The sequence below is a fragment of the Colobus angolensis genome, unplaced genomic scaffold, assembly GCF_000951035.1.
Source record: "Colobus angolensis palliatus isolate OR3802 unplaced genomic scaffold, Cang.pa_1.0 Scaffold428, whole genome shotgun sequence".
In the NCBI taxonomy this organism is placed as follows: Eukaryota; Metazoa; Chordata; class Mammalia; order Primates; family Cercopithecidae; genus Colobus; species Colobus angolensis.
The window spans coordinates 1,016,851-1,038,866 of NW_012117688.1; the positions used below are offsets into that span (position 1 = coordinate 1,016,851).

Here is a 22,016-nt window from a genome sequence, read left to right on the forward strand (position 1 = left end):
TTATCATCATAGTTGTGGTAGAGAGATACTATTCTAGAAGTAAGTAGGGCTAGTTAGTAGGGAAGGGAAATGATAGCTAGAAAGGATAAGGGGGGGGTGGTATAATAAAGGTCAAAAATATGATTGAGGGCCTGACCAGGGCCGGGACAGCAGGAAGGAGTAGACAAGTACTGATACAAGTGGGGTTTGAGAAGCCAACGGAAGAGAGAATAGGCAAAACTATCAATTGTATAAAGGCTGAAGATCAAGTTGGATAAGGAATGGAAAATATCCCATAGATTTAGTAAGTCAGTAATTGGTGACCTTGGTTGATAGTAGTTACCCCCATTTTGATATTTGTTACAGAGAATAAGTTATTAGTTTTTGGAAGATCTCATTAGATAATTCTCCAATCTAAAATCTTACATTAACGAATGCAGAGGAATTTGGGAGAGGACTACTTGGACTGATAAAAAATCTACATAAACTAATTTAAAGAAAAACTTATTTAATTATATCCTATCTTGTTCTAAAATGCATTTTAAACTCTTATCAAGCGCTTTGGTTCTTCTATGAATTTGTTTTATTATCTGCTTCAATAACCTATTCAATCTTATTTCTTCTTTATCTCCAATACTTAATTTCCACTCAAGGGAAGAAGGTGTACACTCTGTTTAATACATATATCCAGAATGTCCATTTTTCCTTTTCTGATCCAGATCCACACATCTTCAAAATCTATTCTAACTCCCAATATCTCTATGAAGCTTTCTCCAGTTACTTTTGCCCACAATATGCCCTTCCCTGAACTAAGAAATATATCGATCAGGCCGGGTATGGTGGCTCATGCCTATAATCCCAGCACTTTGGGAGGCTGAGGCGGGCAGATCACTTGAGGCCAGGAGTTCAAGACCAGCCTGGCCCACATGGCGAAACCCTGTCTCTACTAAAAATACAAAAGATTAGCGAGGCGTGGCGGCACATGCTTGTACTCCCTGCTATTTGGGAGGTTGAGGCAGGAGAATCCTTGAACCCGGGAGGCAGAGGTTGCAGTGAACCAAGATTGTGCCACTGCACTCCAGCCTGGGTGACAAGAGTGAAACTCCATCTCAAAAAAAAAGAAAGAAAAAAATCTATCAATCACCATATCACCATGTAATGATGCTCTAAATATTCCACCTATCGTTATTCTGTCTCCTTGGCCAAACCGTGAGATGCCTAAATGCAAAATCTATGGTATGTTTTCTTTGGTATCCACCATAGTGCCTAGCACAATCTAGGACATTTAGCAGGTAGTCAATAAATAATTACTATTGAGGTGGAAATTGAAATTTTTCCAATAAGGTATTACCTGGAAAAATGTCTTGGGAGGCATACTTCAATGAATAAATTGTGATTATTATTAATTAGCATAATAACATTTCTATAACATTCACTCTGAGTCAATGATCTACATTGAGATATTAATAAAAACCATAAGCCTGAAAAATAACCTTGAAGGACAAGGAAAACATGCCCAGCTAATTTTTGTTTTTGTTTTTGTTTTTAGTAGAGATGGGGTTTCACCATGTTGGCCAGGATGGTACTGATCTCTTGACCTCATGATCCACCCGCCTCGGCCTCCCAAAGTGCTGGGGATTACAGGCGTGAGCCACAGTGCCCGGCCAGCAATTTATTTTCAAATGCATCAGAGAATAACTTGGAGTGATGGCTGGAAAGAGGGATGAATAGATGGAGTCATAAGTGATAAAGCAGGAATACTAATGTTAACAGTAGAATCTGGGTGGTGGATACCAAGATGTTTAGTATAAAATTCTTTTAACTTTGCTATATGCTTGAAATATGTCATACTAAATGGTGGAAAAAAGTGATTACAATACAAAAGTTATGTGACATTTTAAACACTATAACATTTAAGTTTATAATCAGGATATTCTGTGTCTATTTTTTAAAGAATAAAAATATAAGTCATATTCTAAGGGACATGCAACAAAGCAGCTTCAGAGAAAATTGGTCTGTGTAGTTTGGTTCCCAAAGCACTGAGGTTGGAATGGTTACACCACAGCATTTCTTTAGCTGGTTCATATATAGGGTACATAATAATAGAAATGAAAATTTTGAACACCATTAAACAAAAACACGAAGTGACAGAAGCACAGAAGAAAGAAAACTTTTTGAAGTACTTCCTGCATACCTGGTTGTACATGTATCTCAACATGAAGTCCATCAGGAATGATTTTCCTTTTCTAAATGCTCCAGCAACAGATACAGCAACAACCTCCTTGTCTCTGACAGCCTCTGAGAGAAGGATCCGATTTAATGCAGTTTCATCTAACTCAAAGGAATGGTCATCTTTGACAATGAGGACTTGGACTGGTCCTGCCTTTTTCACTGGCTCCTCCTCTTCTGAGCTCCATTCATATGTCTTTTCCGAAAATCCACCTGTTGAACAGAGCAGTGACTGGTTCAGCTAATCATCTCAAAGTGCCAAGAAATGTATATGTATCTCTCAACTCTCAAACATCTGACACAGGAGCATACTGGAATTCGAAATGCTCGCTTTATGCTGGGTGCCATGGCTCATGCCTGTAATCCTAGCACCGTGGGAGGCTGAGGTGGGAGGATCGCTTGAGCCCAGGAGTCAAGAGCACCCTGGGCAACATAGCAAGATCCTGTCTATATAAAAAATTTTAAAATTCGCCAGGTGCGGTAGTGCGTGCCTGTGGTCCCAGCTCTCAGGAGGCAGGGGTGGCAGGATCACTTGAGCCCAGGAGGTCAAGGCTACAGTGAGATGTGATTGTGCCACTGCACTCCAGTCTGGGCAACAGAGGGAGACCCTGTCTCAAAAAAGAAAAAAGAAAGAAAGAAAAGAAATGTTTGTTTTAGTGACATATTTTAATGTCATTCACACTATATTCCAGAAGGACTTACATTTGTTCTTTCTGATCATATGACTGAAACAAAAAAATCTTTCAAGAAAACTCTAAGTCAGTGCAGATGTCTCTGTTTGCTGAGTCAGAAAGAAAATCAATGCAAAGCACTCTACTTTTGGAGCAGAGGAATAAAATGGTTTTAGTTCACACTTTATCCCCCAGAAATAGCTTATTTACATAAAGGATCCTTGCAATACTTTTTAAAGCTGAACATACATAGGAAGAAATACAGAGAAGGGCTCGGAATCACAGATTCTCAAGCATGCTATTGGTATTATTATAGATGAGGAAATTAAAGCCAAAGACATGACTGACCTTGCCCAAGAGATGGAAATGGAATTTAGAAGAAAGGAAATGGTAGACTTCCTCATATAGGACTTCTATATCTTTCTCATGTTATTTATTTAATCCTTGTAATGTTCCGGTAAGGTATTTATTATTATCTGTATTTTTGACACATGAGAAAATTAAAAATCTAATTAAATTTCTCAGGAGCACAATTATTAGAAAGTGACAGATTACAGGTCCAGGTTCACATGGACAGTAACTGCCAACCTGGGATTAGATTGCAAGAGTCAAAACTTTCATCCCAGATCTTTCTACTACGATAAAAAAAAAAAAAATGCCTCTTTGGTAGCAATCAAATAACTTTTGGACAGTACATACATAGGCTCGTTTGCTTTGTATCATAAGAACAGAAAGTCTATACATACACCAATTAATTTCTCAGAACAGATATATGATCTAGCCTCAAAGAAACCTTCAATAATTGCTATTGTAGAAACCTTAATCCCCAATGTGACAGTATTTAGAGATGAGGCCTTTGGGAGGCCTTAGATTAGGCTTAGATTAAGTAATGAGGGTCTCCCATCATAGAGTTAGTTCCCTTATAAGGCAACTAAGGAACCAGAGCCTCTTTTCTCTGAATTGTGAGGATACATGAAGAAAGCAGTCTATGAACCAGGAGGAAGACCCTTACAAAAAATCCAGCCCTGCTGGCATTCTGATCTCATCCAGCTGCCAGAACTGTGAGAAATAAATGTTTGTTGTTTAAGCCACCCAGTCTATGATTTTCTGTTATAGCAGCCCAAGGTGACTAAGACAATAATACTAATTTTGAAACAAACTGGACTCTTAAATTATCTTTTATCTAAATTTTTGAAAATATCTTTAGGTAGACATTCTTCATGATGTCTATTTGATAAGAAGTTTTATAACTAGATGAAAGCAAGGCAATCATATCTCTTGGCATAATTTTAAATAAGTCTTCAGATCACATTGACATATATATCACATTGATAATTTTATTGCTGTTCATCTATAAAATAATGCTATTGAAATACTGAAAATATATAATTTTAGTTTTGCATGAGTAAACATACACCACTACTTTCTGAGCAATTGTACAAAGCATCTAGAGACAACAGACCTTTGCCTATAGCCACAAATCAGAGTTGTTCTCTCTGCAAAGTTAAGAAAAGTTGACTTTTTATCTGAAAGATAATAGCTTCTCTATTGCCATATCACAGGTGCTGGAGTCAGAGAGCCTTTGTTTAAACCCTAGCCTTACAATTTACAACATAAAGTTGTGGAAATTATTTAGCTTCCCAATGGCTCACTATGCTCCATTTTAAAAAGATTAATAATGGTACCCATATCAGAAAGCCTTTGTGAAGACTAAACAAAGCAATTTCCATTCAATAAAAATTGAAGAGTCTGACAAACAGTACATGCTTAATTAATGGTGACGGTTATTAATACTATTATCTATTCATGTTTGATTACAGTCCTACCTACCACCTAATTTCAGCCTCATTACAAAGGTCCTTTTTGAGAATAGCAAATACACATTTTATTTGATGGTGCTCCTTGCCTATGATTTAATTATGACCTGAGCACACAAATGTGAATCACGGACCCAAGCTAGACATAATATTTTGGATAGACAAACATCTTTGGTGCAGAAAACTAGATCATAACTTTCTATAGACTGAAATAATTGTTTGTAACAAACTACACATATGCAAAAGGTACTTGAGAATGCACATAGAAATGGAATTTCTGGGTTGTAAGTTTTTCAAATACTCAACTTTAACACATGATGCAAAATTGTCTTTTGCTAAGTGGCTATATAAATGTTTCACTTCCACCATCAGTTTAACATCCTATTGATCCATATCCTTTCTAACACTTGGTTTTATCTGACTTTGTTTTTCTCAACTGCAGAGGTATAAATTGGTATCTCACTGTGGTCTTGATATACATTTCTCCAATTGCTAACAAGGTAAGCATCTCCTTTTATCCATTTTTCTATTAGGTAGTTTGTCTTTCTCACTGATTTGTAGTTCTTTATGTATTTTGAATGCTAGCCCTTTGTTAGTTATATGCGTAGCAAAAGTCTTCTAGTTTCTAAGAGCTTGCCTTTTCATTTTCTTTCCTTAAGCTATAATTGATGAAAAGGAATTCTTAATTTTAATGTAATAGATTAATATTTTCTTTCATGGTTAACATTTTGTATGCCATGTTTAAGAAATGATTCCATATACAAGATCTGAAAGATAGTCACATATATTTTATTTTTATTTATTTATTTATTTTTTGAGACGGAGTCTTGCTCTGCCGCCCAGGCTAGAGTGCAGTAGCGCGATCTCGGCTCACTGCAAGCTCCGCCTCCCGGGTTCGCACCATTCTCCTGTCTCAGCCTCCTGAATAGCTGGGACTACAGGAGCCTGCTACCACACCCGGCTAATTTTTTTGTGTGTTTTTAGTAGAGAAGGGGTTTCACCGTGTCAGCCAGGATGGTCTCGATCTCCTGACCTCGTGATCCGCCAGCCTCAGCCTCCTAAAGTGCTGGGATTACAGGCATGAGCCACCACGCCCAGCCAACAGTCACATATATTCTTCTAAGTGTATCTGTTTTTGTTTTTGAGACAGGGTCTCACTCTGTTACCCAGGCTGGAGTGCAGTGGTGTGATCTCAGCTCACTGCAACCTCCACTTCCTGAGCTCAATTGATCCTCCCGCCTCAACCTCCCGAGTAGATGGGACTACAGGCACAGGCCACCACCAAGTCCCACTAATTTCTGTATTTTTTACAGAGATGGGGTCTCACCATGTTGCTCAGACTGGTCTCGAACTCCTGGACTCAAGTGATCCACTTGCCTTGGCCTCCCAAAGTGCTGGCATTACAGAAATGAACCACCGTGCCCAGCCTTTTCTAAATTTTAAAGTTTGCTTTTGATATTTAAGTTCCTAGTCCATCAGAAGTTGTTATTTGTAGGGTAGAAGACAGAAAGCCATTTTTTTTTTAAATATGAGAAACAAATTTTTTCAGAGCTCTGTCAAAGCCCCTTCTTTCCTCAAGTGGTCTGCCATGAGATCCTTGTCATAAATAAGAGTTTAACACACACACACACACACACACACACGGACTCATTTCTGAGCTCTAAATTCTGATCCATTCATCAATTTGTCTATATCAGCACCAATATTACACTATCCTAATCAAAACAGCTTTATAAAAAGTTATATATAGTATGGCAAGCGCCTCTTATCCTTCTAATTATTATTGGTCTTGACTATTTTAACCCTTTCCATATAAATATTAAAATCAATCTGTTAGTTGAACTCTTTGCTGAAGTTATATTAAATTTATAGATCAATTTGAAATGAATCAATACCTTCATGGTATTAAGTCTTCCAGTACATTAACTTGATCTATCTCTCCATCTATTTTTGGTCTTTAAACTCCTTCAGTAATGTTTTTATAATTTGGGGGAGTAGGAAGAGGTTTATTACACTTAGTCCCAGGTGCACTGTAGTTTTTGTTGCTATGACTGGTTTATTTGTTGTTTTAATTATATTTTCTAGTTGTTGCTTGGATAACGAACTGTAATTAGCTTTAATGCATTGGTCTCACATTGAAGCATTTGTTAAACTTTATTATTTCCTGTAAAATTTATGTAGATACTTTTGGGTTTATTTTTAATGTAGAAACAGAAATACAATTTTCAGATAATGACAGTTTCCAACTTTTTAATCTTTATGTATGTTTTTTCTTTTTCTTAAATTATTAGACATTCAATGCCATGTTGAATAGAAGGGGTGATAATGGGCATAACTTTTGATTTCAGTAGGCATAACTTCCTGATTTTAAAGGGAATGTCTCCAATATTTTCCTATTGGGGTTACTTTTGTTACAGTTTTATTGGGCTTGGTTTAGTAGATACATTTTATCATATCAGATGAAGGAAATTCTATGTGTAGTTTACTAAGAGTTTCTAAAAATCCCAAAAAATAATGGATTTTATCAAATAATCTCTTCTGCATCTATTGAGGTGATCATATAGCTTTTTACGTCCAACATATCAATGTAGCAAATAATATATATTTGCATTTTTTATATAAACCTAATAGTCTCTGGGTATAATATAATGTTGGATTCAGTTTGCTAAGATTTTGTTTAGGAACTGTGCATATATATTCATAAATGAGTTGCCTATGACTACTTTCTTATTTTGTCCTTGGGTGGTTTTACAAAAGTTATGCAAGCTTTATAAAATGATAGCAACTGGGCATGGTGGCTCACGCCTGTAATCCCAGCACTTTGGGAGGCCAAGGTGGGCAGATCATTTGAGATCAAGAGTTTGAGACCAACTGGCCAAGATGGTGAAACTCCATCTCTACTAAAAAAAAAAAAAAGAAAACAAAAATTATCTGGGCATGGTGGTGCATGCTTGTAGTCCCAACTACTTGGGGGGCTGAGGCAGGAGAATCACTTGAACCCAGGAGGTGGAGGTTGCAGGGAGCTGAGATCACACCACTGCACTCCAGCCTGGGTGACAGAGTGAGACTCCGTCTTACAAAAAAGAAAAGAAAGTTTGTAATAAAAGATTGGAGTGAACAGTTCTTCGAAATTTTGATAGAACTCACATGTAAAACTTTGTGAACCTGGTGTTTTCTTTGTGAGATGATTTTTAACTGTCACTTCAATTTTTTTTTTTTTTGAGACGGAGTCTCGCTCTGTCATCCAGGCTGGAGTGCAGTGGCACGATCTCGGCTCACTGCAACCTCTGCCTCCCAGGTTCAAGCAATTCTCCTGCCTCAGCCGCCCGAGTAGCTGGGACTACAGGCACTTGCCACCAAGCCCAGCTAATTTTTTTGTATTTTTAGTAGAGATGGGGTTTCACCATGTTGGCCATACTGGTCTCGAACTCCTGACCTCAAGTGATCTGCCTGCCTCGGTCTCCCAAAGTGCTGGGATTACAGTCGTGAGCCACCGTGCCTGCCCTCTTCAATTTCTTTAATAGTTATGATTGCTATTGTTATATTAGTACCAATAAAGCTCGATAGTTATTGAGATACTTCTGGTTCATTTTATCTTTCTAGGAATTTTCTTTCCACTGTCTTAAAATTCAGACAAAAATCAGTAAATTTTTGAACAGATTTGAACAGTATCATTAGCCAGCCTTACCTATCTGACATCTAGTAATTATAGAACCACACATTCTTTTTAAGTTCATATGGAACATTTACCAAATAGCCTATGTACTGGTTTATAAATCAGATCTCAACAAACTTCAAAGAATTACAGTAATAAAGAATATGTTATCTCATCATAAAGGAATTAAACTAGAAATCAGTAACAAGAAGATATTAAGAAAATCTCTAAGTGTTTGGAAATTAAGCAATAAATCTAAATAACCTATGGAATAAAGAAGAAAGTATAATGAAAACTAGAAAATATTGTAAACTAAATGACCTGATGAATGTTCTGATCTATTTGTCAATTTGTCTTTGACAGCACCAATACAATACTATATTCATCAAAATAGCTTTATGAAAAGTCATTATACATTAATGGGACAAGCCCTCTTCTAATTACTATCAATCTTGGCTATTTTGACGCTTTTCATATAAATATTGAATCAATATGTTAGGTTGTAGTATCATATTTATACTGAAATATTAAAAAGATGACATATACAAAACTTGCTTAGAGGAAACTTACACTTTGAAATGCATAAAGTAGTAAAGATGTTTGAAAAAAATCATAAGCTAATATCTATGTCAAGAAACAATAAAAAGAATATCAAATTAGATTCAAAGACAAGAAATGATAGGAAATAATGGTCAAAAATAAATGAACTAGAAATCGAGATCAGTGAGATTAACTTAATAATATAAGACTGATCAAAGAAAATAAGAGAAAAAACCCACAAATTACTCATATTAGATATAAAAAAGATACTATAGATCCTACAGATATTTTTAAAATAATATGGAGATATTATGAGTAATTTTATGACAATAAATTTGATAACTCTGATGAACAAATTAAAAGTATCACTTATAAAAAAACCAGCCAGGTGCGGTGGCTGACGCCTGTAATCCCAACACTTTGGGAGGCCAAGGCGGGTGGATCACGAGGTCAGGAGATTGAGACCATTCTGGCTAACACGGTGAAACCCCGTCTCTACTAAAAATACGAAAAAATTAGCCAGGCGTGGCAGCGTGCGCCTGCAATCCCAGTTGCTAGGGAGGCTGAGGCAGGAGAATGGCGTGAACCTGGGAAGTGGAGCTTGCACTGAGCCGAGATCGCGCCTCCGCACTCCAGCCTGGGCGACAGAGCGAGACTCCGTCTCAAAAAAAAACAAAAAACAAACAAACAAAAAACCACATAAGACAAATAACTATGAATACTGTTATACCTAGAAAACAACTTAATTCATAATTTAAAACCTTCATGCAAAGGAAACTCCAGGTTCAGCTTCTCTGGTGATCTCTTCTAAACATTTAGAAAACAGCAAAGAGCAATCTTACACAAACTTCTAAGAAACAGAAAATAAGAGATCAATCTCAACTTATTTTATAATGTCAGACTATCTCTCATACCAATAACTGACAAGAACATTATAAAAAAGGAAAGTCATAAGCCAGTATCTCTCATCAAGACAAACTCAAAAGCTCTAAACAAAATATAGCAAATAAAATCTAGACATAAATTTTTAAAATATCACAAACACATGGTATCTATTATAGGAATTCAAGGTTAATTTAACATTCAGAGACAATGAATGTAATTCACCACGTTGCATAACAGAGACAGATATATGATTATTTCAGTAGATGCATAAAAGTAGGTATGAAAATGTAATAGTCATTCCTCATTAAAGAAAGCAAACAAAACCAAAAACACCTCTCAAAAAGTAGGAATAGAAGAAAAATTCCTTAATCCAATAAATGGTATCTACAAATACAGCTAATGTTACATTTATTGTTAAAATACTGAAGGCTTTCTCCCAAAGTCAGTGAAAACCCATGTTCAGACACAAACCTGCACAAATATGTTTATATCTGTTTTATTCATATTTGCTAAAAACTGTGAACAACCCAAATTTCCTTTAACTAGGGAATGGATAAATAACTGTGATACATTCGACTTTAGAGCTGACTCTAAAGAGATAGAGAAAATTATCTGGGGTAATGGAACAGTTCTAAATATTGATTGTGGTAGTCATAACGTGATTATACACATTTCTCACAAGTCACAGAGCAGTAGATTAAAAAAGTGAATTTTGCTGTATGCGGATTATAACTTAATTATTTTTAGTGAGAAAAAATATTTATGTAGCATTATAAAACCTAATCATCTAGTAATCAGTCTAAGTGATGTGTTGGCACATGTTTAACAACCAGTTCTTAGCAGTGGGTAGGTGGGGAAAAGTCCTGATTTGTGACATTTGCCAATTTCTGTGATATAAATACTACCACCATGGCCCACTTCAATCTCACAATGTGATTTACTGAATGTGGAGCCAGGAAGAGATGTACCCGATCGGCTCTCATGAACTAGTAGGAGCTGGCTCCAACTTATCACTGAAATCTAATGAAAGACATTGAAGACTGGTGCAGAAAAATACAAAACGTTATTGAAAGAGGGATATACATGTTCTCAGATTAGAAAACTCTATATTGTAAATGTGTCGATGCTCCCCATTGATCAATAGATTGACTATAACCAAAATCAAATTCTCAGCAATCTTTCTTGTACAAATTAACAAGCTTATTTCTCTGCTGCATAAATATTATGCAAATTAATAAGCTTGTATGGAAAGGCAGAAAGCCAAGAATAACAAAGAACACCTTGAAGAGGAACAAAATTGGGGGACTTACACTAACAGACACCAATAGATAATTAAAATCTACAGTAATTAAGACAGAGTGATATCACAAGTATAAATAAACAGACCGATAGAAAAGACTACAGACCCATACATATACAATCATCTGATTTACAACAAAGGTGCCACTGCAATAAATGAGAAAAGGAGATCTTTTCAATAAATGATGCTAAATCAATTGAATATTCATGTGTGGGGAAAATGAGCCATCACCCTTAGCTCTCACCATACACAAAAACCAGTTCCAAATAAATCATAGACCTATGCCTGGAGGAGGAGAAGTGGACAAAAGATACAAATAAGCAATTGACAAAACCCCCAATATTAAACGACCCCATACATATAAAAAGATATTTACCGTCATGCAAAAAAAAATGAAAAAATACATTGATAACTTTTTCACATATTGGATTTACAAAGATCAAAAGTGTAATAATTCTTTTCATTAGTTCAGATGTAAACTTGTACTCACAGATACTACAGGTGAGAATTAAAATGGATACAGCATCTTTGGGCTGCAATTTGGCAGATAACTATGAAAAGCACAAATACATGTATTCCTGACCCAGCAATGCTATTTCAAAGAATTCATTCGCAGATATACTCATACATATGCAAAACACCAGAAACAATGTAAATGTCCATCCCAATGAGGGACTGATTAATAAATTATGGTTCATCCTCTTGTGAAATATAATTGTAAAGAATGAGAAAGTTCATTTGGAACAATTGCCCAATATATATCATCAGAAATAACTCAAGGTATAATACAGTGTGTACAATATGGTATAACTGAAAAAAAGTATATGGGAGAGTCTGTTTGGCGTGTTTAAGAATAGCCAAGTAGTACAGTGTGCATGGAGCAGGTTGGAAAGGTTATGAGGGGCCAGGTCAGGAAGATAAGACAGAGCACAAATCTGAAAGGATTTGGAAGAGAGTGGATATTATGGGTGAGAGTAACGGAAAAGACTTCAGTGGATATTGGTACCTGATTATCCTTTCCTTCTCTGCCTTTGTATACTAGGTGTGGGTTAGGTAGGTAACTCTGAACTTTACGTTTATATGTTCAAGGCTCTTGAGGAGTTACACATGGAATTAATGAAGAGGAGGGAGATTGTCTATTAACCATGACTTACATAGGCTACAAAATAAAACAAATACCTGAGTTGTGATATTTGTTTATCACTCAGTATCAAATACTGAGATGCTTTATACAAAGAAGTCTCATTCTGTCAATGTAAGCAAAATACCATATTAAATATTCCTTCTTGGTGTAGAGACTTTTAAAAATACAGAAATAATTTGTTATTAAATGAGAGAATAAATAATAGAATAGAATGAATTTGTGGAATATTTATAAATATATAGTCATTAGTTTGTATGTAACTTAAAGTTAAGAAACCTATCAGTAACATCAGCCCATACATATAATTATGGTAATCAACATTTACATATAAAAGTATTTAGAAAAGCCACAATCTAAATGTGTATCAACTAATAAATGGACAGATAAAATGTAGTATATCCATACAATGAAATATTATTCAGCAATAAAAAGAAATGCAGTACCAATACATACTATAATAGGATGAATCCTGAAAACACTATGTTAAGAAGTCAGTAACAAAGGACCACATATTGTATAATTCCATTTACATAGAAATGTATAGAATTAGGCAAATTTATAGAAACAGAAAGTAGATTGGTGGTTACCCAGAGCTGGGGAGTAGGAAGGGCATGGAGGGTATAACAGGTATAAGGTTTCTTTTGGGAGCTAATGAAAATGTTCTAAAATTGTAATAATTTCAGAATTATATATACTAAATACACTCTGAATATACCAAAACCAGTGAATTGTACACTTTAAATGGGTGAATTATGTGGAATATATATTTCAATAAAGCTGTTAAAAAAACTATTTAGAAAAACTTCAGTATCTGTAAAATAACAAAACCAAAAAACTAGACTAAAAATATTTAGAGAGCAGAGATTGTCTTATTCATCTTTGTATTTCTTAAATCTTACAGCCTGGACACAGTGGCTCAGGCCTGTAATCTCAGCACTTTGGGAGGCCAAGTCGGGGTGGTTCACGAGGTCAGGAGATCAAGACCATCCTGGCTAACATGGTGAAACTGTCTCTACTAAAAATACAAAAAATTAGCCAGGCATAGTGGCACATGCCTGTAATCCCAGCTACTCGGGAGGCTAAAGCAGGAGAATCGCTTGAACCTGGGAGGCAGAGGTTGCAGTGAGCTGACATTGCACCACTGCACTCCAGCCTGGGCGACAGAACAAGACTCTGTCTCAAAAACAAAAACAAACAAATGAAAACTTATAACAGAAGTTCACACACAGTAGGTGCTCAATAAATATTTATTTACATATATTTAACACAAATAACTGAAAAATATTGGACTGCAGGGTATTACTAAGAACAAATTTTATGCACTTGACTCATTATTCATAACTATATATTATCTACACAATAAATATTATCCTTGTTAATCTAAAATAGGCTGGGCATGGTGGCTCATATCTGTAATCCCAGCACTTCGGGAAGGTAAGGCATGAGGATCAGTTAAGCTCAGGAGTTCAAGACATAGGCAACATAGCAAGGTGCCATCTCTACAAAAAAATTAAAATATTAGCCAAGCATGGTGGCACATGCCTGTAGTCCTAGTTACTCAGGAGGCTGAGGCAGAAGGATCATTTGGGTCCAGAAATATCAGATTATAGTGATGTATGATCATGCAACTGTACTTCAACCTGGGCAACAGAATGAGACCCTGTCTCTAATTTTTTTTAATTCAAAAATCCTTTGGAATGCATAACAAGTTTCCTCAGCACCAGATTTCTTTTTTCTTAAATATGTTTTGCTAAATTAAACTCAGTTTCAATTCCCAGAATACTATGCAAATCCTAAAAAGAGAGGGGGCAGGAAACAGGTCAGAAGTAAACCAGATTGAAACTAGCACTTTACTATGAATAATACAAATGTACAGCTCACAAGGAAGGAAAGAACCAACAATACAGATGCTCCTCAACTTACAGTAGGGTTACATCCTGATAAAACCATCGTAAGTTGAAAATATATTTTGAAAAAGCATTTGATACACCTGACCTACTGAACATTACAGCTTAATCTACCCTACCTTAAACATCCTCAAAACACCTATGTTAGCCTACAATTGGGTGAGATCATCTAACACAAAGCCTATTTTATAATAAAGTGTTGAATATCTTATGTAATTTATTGAATACTATATTGAAAGTGAAAAAAGAATGGTTATATGGGTACTTGAAGTATGATTTCTACTGAATAGGTATTGCTTTCATACCATTGTAAAATTGAAAACCCATAGGTCAAACCATCATAAGTTGAGGATAGTCTGTATATCATTTCACCTTTTTATATACTTGGTGTTATAATCGATCACTATAGGGACTTTGGGGACTTTTTCATTCTGTGTGCTGTTCTGAGTTACTGGAAACTGGCACTCACTACTGAATTTAGCCATGCAGAAGGGGAATCTTCGAAAATGTCAAATGTGGAGAATAATCATATTTATATACCAGAAATGCTGTGGAAGTATATTTCTAATTTTCTCAATTGTAAACTTTGTTTAAAAAAAATTCTATCTTTCCAGCATAAACTAAGTAAGATGACAAACTCTGGGCATATTGCAGTCATTATACAGAAAAAAACATACCACCAAGGAAACTATCTCTTGGCAACTAAAATTAAAAAGAACTATTACTTTTTCTTAAACTATGTCTCTTCCTAGCAGTAGAACTCAAAGAGAATGACATAAAAAACATTGTGTGAATGAAAAACTGAGAATGACTTCCAAAGTAACAGCAAAAGAGTTTATACAGAGACAAACAGAGATAAGGAAACAAAAACAAAATACTAACTCATAAATGTGAATCTTAAGAATGTTAGAGCAACAATAGAGATATGGGATTATATGTAATAGATCTCAAAACACTTCCATACAGACTCTCAGGGAGTTCTGCTGTTAATGATAGCCTTTAAAGAAGAGGGTTAAAAGGATTGATGTAGATCCTGCAATATGAAGGCCTTGGAAGAAGTTAAGTCAGTCATTTATATAACAAGCTATTTATTTATATTGGACACAAAAGAATTCCATAAACCATTCAATGGATGTCTCTAGAAGAACAATGACATGATGATGAGGGCACTGTGAGTGTGTGTGTATGTGTGTGTGTGTAGAAAAGTAAGTCACTAATAAAAATAGAAATATAGACGGATAATAGACATGAGGGGAAAGTTAAGTCTTTCTAGTAATTAAAGAAAAACTAATTAAAACAGCCTTCCTAAATCAAGGATCAGAGAGAGGGGAAAAAAGAGATAGCCTTTTTGACTATCATAACTAGTAAAAAAATATATATATAGATATATATATACACACACACACTCAGTATTGAAAACAATGAAAAACACTTAAAAATACACGTACCTTTTAATAAAACAATTCCATGTGTATTTATTTACATAGAGGTTCATAACAACATTATTTACATAGTGACAAATTGGAAACAATCTAAATGTCTAACTGTAGGATACTGTAAATAAATTATGTCACAGTTCTATTATACTAGATATGGAGCCATTCAAAATCATGGTATAGAAAAAAACCTCATCATAAGAAAATATGTTCACATGTTTTAAGAAAAACAGATGGAAGGCATAATTCCCACTAAGAAAAACAAATACATATACCTTTGTAGTCACTGAAAGAAAGTCAGTTTTAGACACAGTTGTTTTCTACAGAAATACCTAGTCCTTTAATCATCTTTGAGTCAGCTATATTGAAAATGGATGATTACTCTTTGTGCTGAATTTTGTCTGTGTCATGCTCATTTCTATCTCCATCATTCTAAGCTGTTCTCTACATTGCAAAGATTGGAAATATACTGCAGAGACTGTGAAACTACGGCACTACAATTCTTACAATCCATTCTTGGAGAGCTCTTGTTTAGATTTTGCCAATGAAAAACATTAATGACATTTGGAAGACAGGGTGAAGGAAAAGCCATTATTGCCTTCTAACAGAAAGAATAGATATGTGAACTGACAGCAGCCATGAGACTTGCAGCACATGGCAAAGGCATGGAACTACACCAATTTGTGGACAGTAGCTAACACTTCCACCAGATAGTCAGGCACTTGGAAAAAGTATGTGATACAGCTTTGGAACAGGCACGGAGTATAAGGATATTCAGTCCCAGGTGAATGTCCTCCAAAGGGCATTCACTGTTGAGGACCCTCAAGGTAATTAGGTACACAAGGTGATTCATTTTATGGATATCAGTCAGTCTCCTTCCCCAGCTATCCCAGCTCAGTAGTACCAGAAACTGAACCAGCAAAAGAAATATAAAGCATCTACATTAATATCAGATAAAAAAGACTTTGGGGCAAAAAGCATCATGAGAGATAAAGAGGTTTGTGGCATAAAAAATAAAAGGTTAAACTCATTAGGAAGATATAACAATTCCACATTTGTGTGCATTTAACATAGCTCAAAGGTCTACAAGCAAAATAACAGAACAGAAGGGGAAATTGACAAATGCACTTCATGTGTTTTTAAAAAACTTATCTGAGAACTTTAAAGTATCTATCAGATATCAGCATTTGGTAGATCAAGCCGTCCAAAATCAGAGTATAGAAGATATGAACAATACATTTAGTAGGTTTGAGCTAATGGACATATATTGCATACTGCATCAAAAATCAGAAAACATGAAATGCTTTTCAAATGCACATGGGATATTTATAAAAATTAAAAATGCATTAGTACATAAATCAAATTTCAACCAAGCTCAAAGCATGGGTGTTCTATAAACATGAACTGCTCAATATTGTAGCCAGTAGCCATATGTGACTATTTAAATCAATCAAAAATTAAGTGTATTTGGTCCTCGTTCTCACTAGCCACATTCAAGTGCTCAATAGCCACATATGACCAGTGACTACCATACTGGACAGTGCAGACACAAAACATTTCCATCACCATAGAAAGTGGTGCTATACAACACATATTCTGACTATAACAAAATAAAGTATGAAATTGATAACAAAACATTAATTTAGAAAAAAACATACTTTTACCACATTCATGAGTAAAAAAAAATATTATGGACAATGATATGGTCTGGCTCTGTGTCCCCACCCAAATGTCACCCTGAATTGTAATCTTAATTGTAATTTCCATGTGTTGGGGGAGGGGCCTCATGGGAGGTGATTAGATCATGGGGGTGTTTCCCCCATGTTGTTCTCATGATAGTGAGTTCTCATGAGATCTAATGGTTTTGTAAGGCACTTTTACCCCATTAGCTCTGCGCTTCTCTCTCCTGCCGCTACGTGAAGAAGAATGTGTTTGCTTCCCCGTATGCCATGATTTTAAGTTTTCTGAGGCCTCCCCAGTCTTGCAGAACTGTGAGTCAATTAAACCTCTATAATTAAACCTCTATAATTCCTTTATAAATTACCTAGTATAGAGTATGTCCTTATTACAGGATGAGAATGGACTAAAATTACACATTAAAATACTTAAAACTGAACAATAATAAATCTACTACATATCAACATATATAGGATACAGCAAAATTGTTATGTAGAAAAAACTTATAGCCTTAAATGCATAGATCAGAAAAAGAAGAAAAGCTGAAAATGTATGAGCTCAGTATCCAACTTCTTAAGTTACAAAGAATAAAATATAGAATAAACCAAAAGGAAGTATAATAATATAGATGCACAGAAATTAAATAAATAGAAAAGAAAAAAGGAGAAATCACATGATAAAAGATATACTAAGGAAGGTACATGTAAACAAAATTAAGCAGAAAAAATAACAGAAAACTTAGAACAATCTTATGCCAGCTTGATGAAATGGATAGATTTCAAGAAAAATGTAAATTACTAAAACTGACTCAAGAAGAAATAGAAAACTTTAATTATTCTATAACCAAAACAGAAATTGAATGAATAGTTCAAAATCTTATATGTCAGGTCCAGGAGGTTTAATAGACTAGTTTTCTCAAACTAGATCATCCTAATCTTACATGAATTCTTACAGAGAATTTTTTTTAAAAGGAAATGTCCATACTCATTTTATAAAATTAGTACAGCCTTGATACCTTGATATCAAAGTCAGACAAAGAAAGTGCAAGAAAGGAAATTTAGTGACCTGTAAGCCCATGGAAAAGACACCATGAGCAAAGCTCACCCTCTGGAGTTGAAAAAATGTATGAACAAGAATTTATAACTGAAATTAAATGGTGGCAGACATGTCCGAGGAATATTGTGGGGATTTGATCCCTTTATGAATCTTGTGATAGATAAATGTGTGGAGATGGCAACTAGTGGACAACAGAACAATATTGGAATGGTGGTAATACAAGAAAATAGTACCATCATGTTAGAAGCCTTGAAATGAGTATAAATAATGACTGTTCAGAAGAGAAATCCATGTTGCCTCTCCAAAGGTCCTATTTTACTATGATGTAAAAATTAGGTCATGTACATTTTCATATTACACTTTTTGTTAAATAAACTTTTGTAATAGTCAAAAAAAGAAATTTAGTTGTAAACATGCTTGCAAATATCGTCATCTAAAGATTAGCAAACCCAGTAATGTATTTAAAAAGGAAATACAGCATGACTATCCTGGATTTATTCTAGAAATGCAAGATCACTTCAACATAAAAGATCTATTAATCTAATTAAACATATTAACAAACTAGAAAAGAAAAACCATATAATTATTTGAATGAATGCAGGAAAGGCATTTGTTAAAATTCAAAATCCAGTGATGATTTTTAAAAACTAATAATTATGAATAAAGGAGAAATCTGATGAAGTCTTAATCTGATGAAGTGAGACTGGGAAGAGTTCTGAGAAGAACTCTGGAATCCACTGAAGACTTGAAACTTCCAGGGATAAGCTTGGACATAAATTGCAGTTAATTTCAGTCAATTTTAGCTCTTAGCTCAGCAGGAGCTACACATCCCATATCTCCCAGTCCCATGGCATATGCAGCCATACATGTGTTCCTGGAGCAGCTTGAATGCAGGTTGTGGGAGCCAAGGTGGGAAAAAGAACCCTGTCTTCCAAAATTTGGAGATCTGTATTCTGATTGATAATTGCTGCTTCTGATCATGGAGGTGCAGATACAGGTGAGTTGTCCTTGTTGCACACCCACCTCTCATTGTTGGAAGCCCCACCCACTCTAGCTCAAGTGACATTCAGGGGACGTAAAGGGCAGGTTCCTCTAACTACCCCTTCATTTTTCTTTTTCCCCCCTTTTGGAAACCAGATACTAAAGACTAGGACATTCAAAAGCAACTGCATACACAGGGGAAATTAGTTACTGCATATGCCCAGGGAAAGGCACAGGCTCAGAAAAGACCGTGAAGATCTTAAGTTTACATGTCAGGCTGATCCTTGACATGGAGACATCCTACAACAACTAAAACAAAAAGAAAAAATAGCAAACCCTGGGAAAGAGAGAAATTCTGACTTCCAGAGTTACCACATTATTAGTTTCAAATGTCCAGTTTTCAACAAATCACAAAGTATACAAAGAAATAAGAAAGTACTGGCCATTTAAGGGGGAAAAAATAAAACAGAAACTGTCCTAGAGAAAGACAACATGGCAGCCCTACTCAACAATTACTTTAAAACCACTGTCTTATAAATACTGAAAGAACCAGCAGAAGACCTGCAGAAACTCAAGAAAAATGACATACAAACAAAATAGAAATTTCAGTAAAAAGATAGGAAACCTAAAAGTAAACCAAAAATAAATTCCACACTGAGCAAGATGGTTCATGCCTATAACTTAAGCACTTTGGGAAGGTGAAGTGAGAGGATCATTTGTGGCCAGGATTTTGAGGCTGCAGTGAGTTTTGATCATACCACTATACTCTAGCCTGGGCAACAGAGTGAGACCCTATCTTTAAAAGAAGAAAAAAAGAAGCTTAAAAATATAATAATTGAAATGAAAAATTCACTAGAGGGAGTCAAAGACAGATTTGAGCAGACAAAAAAAAAATCAGCAAACTTGAAGATTAGGAAAATAGAAATTATCAAGTCATTGAAGAATAGAAAGAAAAAAGATTGAAGAAAACTGAAAACAGCTTAAGGAACCTGTGGGACACCATCAAATGAACCAACACACACACTGTAATAGTTTCAGAAGAAGAAAAGAAAGAGAAAGTGGCAGAGAGATTATTTAGAGAATAACAGCTGAAAACTTCCCAAGTTTGATGAAAGATAGACATCTGAGAAGTTCAACAAATTTCAAGTAGGATGAACTCAGAGACCCACATTGAGACCCATTATAATCAAACTGTCAAAAGCCAAAGACAAAGAAAAATTTGAAAACAACAAGAGAGAAGTGACACATCACATATAAGGGATTATTAACAAGATTTGTCAGCAAATTTCGCATCAGAAACCTTGGAAGCAAAAGAGCAGTGGGCAGACATAGTCTAAGCACTGAAAGAAAAAAAGAACCTGTCAACTAAAAATCCTATATCCAGCAGCCCTGTCCCTCAAAAATGAGGAAGAAATTAAGATATCCCCAGATAAACAAAAGCTGGAGTTTGTTACCACTAGACCTGCCTTTCAAGAAATGCTAAAGGTAGTGAGTTCTGCATGTTGAAATGAAAGGACACTACACAGTAACTTAAAGCCATATGACAAAATAAAAATCTCAGTAAAGGTAAATATATGGGCAATTATTAAAGGTAGTATTATTTTAACAATAGTTTGTAGCTTCATGTTTGGTATTCCATATGATTTAAGAGACTAATACTTTTAAAAAATAATTATAAGTCTAAAAGCTACTATAATAATAATTGTAATTTTGGTCTGTAATTCCACATTTTCTTTTCTATATAACTTAAGAAACTAATGTATTCTTTTTTTTTTTTTTCGACAGAGTCTTTCTCTGTTGCCCAAGCTAGAATGCAGTGGCATGATCATGGCTCAATGCAGCCTCAACTTCCTGGGCCCAAGTGATTCTCCTGCTTCAGCCTCCTGAACAGCTGGGGCTATAGGCATGCACCACCACGCCTGGATAATTTTTGCTTTTTTTTTTTTTTTTTTGGTGGGGACAGGGTTTTGCCATGTTGACCCGAACTCCTGGTCTTGAACTCCAGGGCTCAAGCAGTCCTCCCACCTCATCCTCACAAACTGCTGGGATTATAGGCATGAGTCACCATGTCCAGTTGAGAAACTAGTGCATTTTAAAAAACAGTTACTAGTTTATGTTTTTTGGACACATAATATGTATAATTTTATGATACCAAAAACTGAAAGGGGTGAGGATGGACATGTAAAGGAGAAGAATTTTTGTATGTTATTAAAATTAAACTAGTATACATTCAAATTAGAGTGTTACAACTTTAGAATGTTAAATATAATCTCCATGGTAACCATAAAAAAGCTAGAAGGGAAATGATAAGGGAATTAAAACATTACACTATAGAAATCAACTGAACACAACAGAGAGTAATGTGCAATAATGCAGGAAATGAGAGACAAAAAAGCTATAAGACACACAGAAAACAAACAGCAAAACAAACAAAAGAAGTCACACCTTATCAGTAATTACTTTAAATGTAAACAGATATAAACCCTCCAATCAAAAGACAGAGATTGGCAGAATGAATTTAAAAACATGATCCAACTATATGCTGTCTATAAGAGCTTTGCTTTAGATCCAAAGACACAAGCAGATTGAAAGTGATAGGGTGGAAAAAGATATTCCACGTCAATATAAACCAAAAGAGAGTAGAGGTGGTAATACTAATATCAGAAAAGACAGCCTTTAAAAAATCAAAAAAGTTAACAAAAAACAAAGAACTGGTTTTTTTTTTTAGAGACAGTATCT

At 35.1% G+C, this 22,016-nt stretch overlaps 1 protein-coding gene across 4 annotated transcripts in view; it reads right to left on the reverse strand.

Annotated features, from left to right (window-relative positions):
* The window catches only part of ATL1 (atlastin GTPase 1), a 100,340-nt gene that overhangs the window by 42,780 nt on the left and 35,544 nt on the right, over positions 1-22,016 (reverse strand). For all 4 annotated transcript variants that reach the window (XM_011956893.1, XM_011956891.1, XM_011956892.1 and 1 more), the window contains one exon: positions 2,174-2,421. In XM_011956893.1, coding sequence (XP_011812283.1) covers positions 2,174-2,421 — 248 coding nt within the window. The remainder of the gene's footprint in view (positions 1-2,173; positions 2,422-22,016) is intronic.